General features: G+C 32.8%; 2 protein-coding genes across 2 annotated transcripts; both read right to left on the bottom strand.

Annotated features, from left to right (window-relative positions):
- Nucleotides 1-3021: 3021 nt before the first annotated feature.
- LOC120125779 (receptor kinase-like protein Xa21) lies at nucleotides 3022-3386 on the bottom strand. The gene has a single exon (XM_039144121.1). It carries the CDS (start codon nucleotides 3384-3386, stop codon nucleotides 3030-3032), a length of 357 nt encoding a protein of 118 aa, XP_039000052.1. The 3' UTR covers nucleotides 3022-3029.
- An 80-nt stretch (nucleotides 3387-3466) lies between these two features.
- LOC120125780 (receptor kinase-like protein Xa21) lies at nucleotides 3467-5920 on the bottom strand. Its single transcript, XM_039144123.1, has one exon. The coding sequence runs from the start codon at nucleotides 5918-5920 to the stop codon at nucleotides 3467-3469; it is 2454 nt and encodes an 817-aa protein (XP_039000054.1).
- Nucleotides 5921-7246: the final 1326 nt, after the last annotated feature.

The following is a 7246-nucleotide window of genomic DNA, read 5'->3' on the forward strand; positions in this document are numbered from 1 at the left end:
TGACCTTTAAAAAGTACCAAACCATACCGGTCATACTAATCCATATGGGTTTAGGGTTTAAGGTTTATATAAGGGATGAAGCCAAACCTGTTGTAGGTGGGATGGGATAAAACTAAATTTTGGAGGAAGCAAAGCTATAAACATATTTTTAAATGGTTTAAACTAAATAATTGAATTTTAAGAGGGGCCAGAAGTGTAATTTTTTCACTTGATTAAAGACTTAAAAGACTTGATATAATATTTAAAATTAAAGATGAACAAAAATGAAAAATTCAATTATTCAAAGGGGAAGTTCAGATTTCTTTTTCATATTTAATAAAAAAGATTTCTTTTTCATATTTAATAAGAAAAATATTTCTATTTCATATAGGTTCCATTTTCTTGGGTGGGGACTTATGATGCATTTTTCTGGCAAAGGCAGAAGTTATTGAATTATATTTAAATGATCATTGTAATTTTATAATAAAATAAATATTATCATCAATTCATATATTCAGATTGACTAAACTAAAGAACTATTATCGAAATAAATTTTTTTATGATTATATTTGGTTTGTTCTTATTTTCATAATGAAAAATTATTAATATTAATATTAATATTTTTATATTGAAATAGTGGGAATGACACTTGAATATTTGCTAATTCATGTTCATTTGGATTGAATTATCTCTGAAATAACAGATTTTTTTCATCTGAATCATTTATAATATATTTTCAATTAGACAATTAATTATTTAATATATAAATTTATTAAATATTTTATTATATATAAGTGTAATATTTAAACTTTGTGAACAAGTATATTTAAATTTTTCTTCATGAATTTAACAACTTTTTTTCTATTTTGAGTGAAACTTCACAGTTCACACTCAGAAATTATAGGTAGGAACAGTTCCTACGTTTATTCACTGTAAGTAATGACCCTGTCCTGTCTAGTAAAAAAAACAGTTCTTTTGATGTTTACTGATCAACTATATATATTTCAATTTTGTGAACAAATATATTTGATATTTAAAGATTATATTATTTAAAAATAATTTAAAATTTTGAATATGAATCAGAGAAAACGAATATATAAGATATTAAAAAAATCTAGTTAACTATAAGTTTATGCACTTTAATAGGGATATATATACACACGAATTAATACAATTATATTATATTAGTGAAGAATATATAATTTATGGATAATAAAAAAATGAAAATTTTCCCAATGGAAAGGCTGAAATGAAATATTTCTTTTGAATAAAAATTAAAGAGAATCATGCTTGAATAAATACTTTTAGAATCATAATCATGTTTGTGAAGAATACTTTTTTGGATCTTCTTGGAACATCATAACTAAGAAAAATTCAAAGATTTCAACTTATCAATTAATTAAGGTACGCTTCTACAAATGTTATTTTTTTTATTCTTGATGATTTGACATAATTAGATCCTGGTCAATTTTCAAATATATTATGGTTTGGTTCTAACAAGTGGTATCATTACCTCATCATGTTGAATCATTAAGAATCAATTGATTTTAGGGTTATGATTATAAAATTAAATTCTTGTAAAAAATTTTGGTATAATTCTTAAAAGTTATAATTATATAAAATTTAGGGTTTATATTTTTATAAATTTATTAAATTTATTTAGAGAAATAAATTTATTTATTTATTCTCTTAAATTATAAAAATTAAGAACCAGTAAAATGGTGACTTGGATAGTGGGCACAAATGAGTCTGAGATATGAATTAAGAGGATTAAATTTATATCTTAATTATAAAAAAAGGGAAAAGATAACTTCTAATGCATGAATTTAATATATTTTTTATTTCAATCCTTTTAATCTCAGATTACCATGTCATTGAAAAAACTAAAATGGAAAATTTGCCAAGTTCAAGTATGAAAAGATATAAGAAAAAAATAGGGTTCAAACTCTAGATATTTGTCAGTTTAGTCAAGCTGATATATAAAACTTGAGACTCAGGACATAGTCTAAGGGGACTTGTCCCCTTCAAAAAGGGTAAAATTGCAGTAAGACCCCTTTAAAATTATAAGATTACAATTTATATAATGAGTATTTACCTATGCAGCTTTCTTTTCTATAGGAAGAAGTTTCCTCCTTTCTACCTCCAAGAGTCGTCGAAACGTTCAATACTAGCGACTTATAGCCTCCACTATTCAATGTACGTCCAGGTCCACGTCTAAAGGAAAAGTGATTTAACATTAATGTTCAAATTGACCTAATATTCATTTCATATAATGATGTAGTGGTCTCTAAGAAATAGAAATTTGTATTTCTTTTTTCTGTTAGAGAGTTCTTACGTCACGAGAAAATCTATCTTCTTAGAATATCACAATAATAATAAAAAAAATATCCAAGTTCATTATGTTTATTATGATTTGGTTTTAACATATTCAAGATCAAGCAATTATTTCTCTAGGATGTGGTTATGTTGTCAATAGGTTAAGGTCTAATCAACATTAGAAAAAGATAAGTGAACACAACGACCAACAACCGAAAAACGTGCCAAAAAGTAAAAGAAAACGTGTTATAAAAATAGATGAAAATGTGTCATATATGCAGACTTATTACAATTAAAAAAAGAAAATAAAGATGTAATATAAAAAATAAAAGAATAATAAAGAATGACAACGGTCGGCAACCAACATTAAAGCTATTGTCGTCGCCGATCTACAAAGACAAATAAAGAAAAAAATGATGAACGATTTACCAATGGACGACTTACCGTAATATCTGACTTGTGTTATTGGAAGAGACAGTATACAAACCGTGCTTCAGCGGTTATTTAGTAGGTTCGCTTTCTAACCTTGGAATTTTTTTAACATTTTAATTATAAAGGCTAAATTTAAAATTTAATTATTGTAGAAGGACTCGCTACATATTTAAACCCGACTATGTCTTATTCGAATACGAGATTTCTAGGGAAAATAATATTCTCTTTAACTACTAAGATGATCGTTGAATGAGTTTTAGAATACAGACATATGACTGCTGTACGCCATTGACAACACTAAATTAAACCTGGATTTGATGCAGTGTTGCCTTAATTGCATGCAATTCAGTGACAACATCCTCAATCTTCATTCTCTTGTCAGGAACTTCAACAGAGCATGCAACTCCGACCTTAGTGAACCAAACCAAACAGTCCAACATGTTCTGATCTCTTGTTTTCTGACTTTCCTCGTTGATTTGTTCAAGCAATCGAGAATCTAAAATCTCCTCCAATTGTTCAGGCAATGCCTTCTTACATAAACTATGAAGGCTTATCCCATCGTCGAACAGATCATCTGTCGGTCTCTTTCCGGTGATCATCTCCAAGACGATAATCCCATAGCTGTAAATGTCCCCTTCGGGGGATGTCGGAAAACCCATTCCGCATTCTGTAACGATACGGTTACATAATAGGAATACATCACAAAAAGGTCTATGTATCTTAAGGGGGGGAAATAAGATCAAAAGATATTAAATTTACCTGGGGCGAGATACCCGATCGTTCCTTTGATGATTGAGGAAGTTGATTGCTTGTTGTCCAGATTACTTGCAGCATAAGAAAGGAGCTTAGCCATGCCGAAGTCACTGACATGTGCAACCATGTCATCATCAAGAAGGACATTGGATGGCTTTAGATCCCGATGAACAATCGGTGTTCGACAATGGCGGTGAAGGTAATATATTGCATTTGCAACATCTATAGCAATGTTTAACATTTGAGCAAAGTCGAGATGACGTGAGAGACCTTCAACATGATCATGATGAAGCCAACTCTCTAAACTTCCATTCGCCATGAATTCCAAAACTATAGCCTTGAAATCATTGCCTTGGAAGTCTATGCTTGAGCAACAAGTTATCAGCTTGACTAGATTCCGATGTCGAACGTTTCTTAAAACCTCACATTCAGCTATGAAACTCTTGACAGCCCCGAGGTTTTGAAGGTTCTGTACTTTGATAGCAACGGGGTTTTCTTGTCGATTAAGAAATCCTTTATAAACAGACCCGAAACTTCCCTCACCAAGGAAGTTCAAGGCTGAGAAACCGTTAGTGGCTTCAACAAGTTCCTTGTATGTAACTTGAAAGAGGCTAACTTGCTGCTTCAAAGACAGAGGAATCATTTCTTTTTGCAATTGTTTTCGCCAACAAAGGATGGCAATGAATGCAACCGAAGCCGAGGCAAGCGAAAGGCTGATCATGATAACGACAATGGATTTCTTTGATAAACCATTTCGGTTTTTCATTGCCTTCTTATCGAAGCATTTCAGAAGCTCTATTTCAGGGATTCCCCCACAAAGATCCTTATTCCCAGCAACAGAGAATCGACTGATATTCTTGAAAACCCCTTCTTCCGGAACTTCACCCTCCAATTGGTTGAAAGAAAGGATTAAATTCACCAAAAAAGGAAGCTTTTGAAGTTCAAGTGGTATCGTGCCAGACAAGTTATTACCGGACAGATCTAAGATTTCAAGACCTCGTAAAGAACCAAGAGCTCGAGGAATGCTACCTTGAAAGTAGTTTCCCTGCATTCGCAAGATTCTTAATTCAGAAATCTCACCAAATTGCTCAGGAATTTCGCCTGAGAAATTGTTGTTATCAACATATAATCCTACAAGATTCTTTGAGTTACTAATATCTGATGGAAAGCTACCACTGAAAGAGTTGTGGGACAAATTCAGAGTAATCAAACTTTGAAAAGCAGCAAGCAGCTGATCCGGTATGGTACCGCCGAGTTTATTTAGAGAAAGATCCATCTTCTCCATATCTTTGCATCCCCTGAGTGTCGATGGAATCCTTCCCCGAAAATTGTTACCGTTTAAGTAAAGGTACAACAATCGAGAAAGATTGCCAATGGAGAATGGAATTTCACCAGATAAGTGATTCGAAGAGATGTCAAACTGTCCAAGGTTCTGAAGATGTCCAATGGAAACAGGAAGTTCTCCTGCAAGCAAGGTTTCCCCTAAATAAACATCCGTAAGCCCATAAAGATTACCAATTCCTCGAGGAATGCTTCCAGAAATCGGATTCCCTCCCATGTAAAGAGCTTCAAGCTTGGATGATAAATTTGCCACAGTGTCCGGAAACATCCCACCTAATCTATTCCCATGGATGATCAAATATAGCAATCCAGTGCAATTTCTTAGAGAAGAAAGAAAATCCAAGTCCCCTGCTATCCCAAGTCCGATATCGTTATTGTGAACGTCGAACAGCAAAAGATTACGAAGCTTTCCGAGATCGTCGGGAACTAATCCACTGAAACCATTTGAGTTGATGTCAAGCCGCTTTAGGCAAGAGATATTAACGACTGATCTCGGAATCCTTCCAGTGAATCGGTTTTGTCCAAGAAACAGAGTGTCAAGGCTCGGAAAAGCGAAACCGAGCCGAGGTGCAAGGCCACCAGATAAGTTATTTCGAGCCATACTAACATGTGTGAAAGAGGAAAGATTGTAGATAGAACTAGGTATGATACCGGACAGGTTATTATCAGCAATGGATAATATTTTCAAGCTCGATAATCTACCTAAAGCATCGGGTATACCTCCTTCCAAATGGTTATATTCTAGTCTGAGATAGTCCAATGATGACAAGTTTCCCAAAGAAGATGGAATTCCCACAACTAAATCATTTCTAGCAACAGACAGTTTGATCAGATTCTTCATATTATCCCCCAATCCAAAGGGAATTTCTCCAGAAAGACTGTTATAACTTAAATTAAGAAATACAAGGTTTGAGCAATTGCCAAGTTCCATAGGAATGTTACCTTGGAGATTATTCTGGCTTAAATTTAGAGAACGAAGCTGTCTCAATTGTCCGAATTCAGTCGGGATACTGCCTTGCAAACTGTTATTGAATAGGCTAGCCTCCCTTAGGAAGCTCAAATTCCCAATTGATGGAGATATGGAGCCGCCAAGTTTCATACCAGGCAGGCTCAAACTGATGACCTTTGATGCCGCCGACCACATCGAACGCCTTGCCACTCACAAAAATGGAGCGAAGCATTCCATGAATGTAGACCACCAACAAGCTGATCCTTGAAAGCAAGCAAAGCTAGTCTGTCTGTTTCGTTCCCCATGGCCGCCATGCCAAGCTTGAAGGAAGTAGATACCAATGTGATCACTGCAACAATGCAAAGCAAGAAGCTAATGTGGGCAATACAATTGATTTTCAAGCTTGATTTCTCCATTATCAGCTGTGATTTCTTTCTTTCTTCAAGGTTTAGCAACAAGTCTGATTACAAGCAAAGAATGGTCCATTGACATTTTTCTAATTACTCATTAAAGTCACAATCAAAGAGAATTTAGATTCAAAACTTAGAGACAAATTACTGGCAAAAAGTCATATATCATTTTCCCATTATTTCAATTTCCAAAGTAGTATGAATACAAATCTGGACTTTAATGTTAAATCACTTTTCCTTGAGACGTGGACCTGGACGTATAATGAATGGTGGAGGCTATAAGTCGCTAGTATTGAACGTTTCGACGACTCTTGGAGGTAGAAAGGAGGAAACATTAAAAGGTTTTTTTTTTATAGTCTTGTTCACAAAGTTTAAATATTAAAATTATATATAATAAAAATATTTAATAAATTTATACCTTAAATAATTAATTGTCTAATTGAAAATATATTATAAATGATCCAAATGAAGAAAACCTATTATTTCAAATATAATTCTATCCAAATGAACATAAATTAGCAAATATTTAAGTGTCATTACCACTACTTTAACAGACAAATATTAATATTAATATTAATATTAATATTTTTTCCTTATGAAAATAAGAACAAACCAAGTATAATCATAAAATTCCAGAAAAAAATTATTTCGATAATAGTTCTTCAGTTTAGTCAATCTGAAAATATGAATTGATGATAATATTAAACATTTCGATGACTCCTGGAGGTAGAAAAGAGGAAACATCTGTCCATAGAAAAAAAAAGGTGCTTAAGTCGTTTGTAAGTGGATCCATGATCCATCTGTTTACTTGCCTACTCGCTCTTGCTATGGGGCGAAGAAATTGACATCAGGCCCCGGTTATATACAACTTTTCAACGTCTTGGAACTTACCCCACAATTTCTCTAAATTTTACTTTTCTCCCCTACAATATATCTTGACAAGGGTATTTTTGTAATTTTACCCCATAATGCTATTTTTGGTAAATTTTTATCCAAATATTCCCAACATTTAACCTTTAACGAGATTAATCAAAATTTACGAGTTATGAGATTTAATGATTTACTA

This window comes from Hibiscus syriacus, unplaced genomic scaffold, assembly GCF_006381635.1.
Source record: "Hibiscus syriacus cultivar Baekdansim isolate YM2019G1 unplaced genomic scaffold, ASM638163v2 tig00110443_pilon, whole genome shotgun sequence".
NCBI classification, from domain to species: domain Eukaryota; kingdom Viridiplantae; phylum Streptophyta; class Magnoliopsida; order Malvales; family Malvaceae; genus Hibiscus; species Hibiscus syriacus.

Bases quoted from the DNA above. Each gene is read 5' to 3' on its own strand.
- LOC120125779 (XM_039144121.1), bottom strand. From the start codon at position 3,386: ATGGGTTTTCCGACATCCCCCGAAGGGGACATTTACAGCTATGGGATT.
- LOC120125780 (XM_039144123.1), bottom strand. From the start codon at position 5,920: ATGAAACTTGGCGGCTCCATATCTCCATCAATTGGGAATTTGAGCTTC.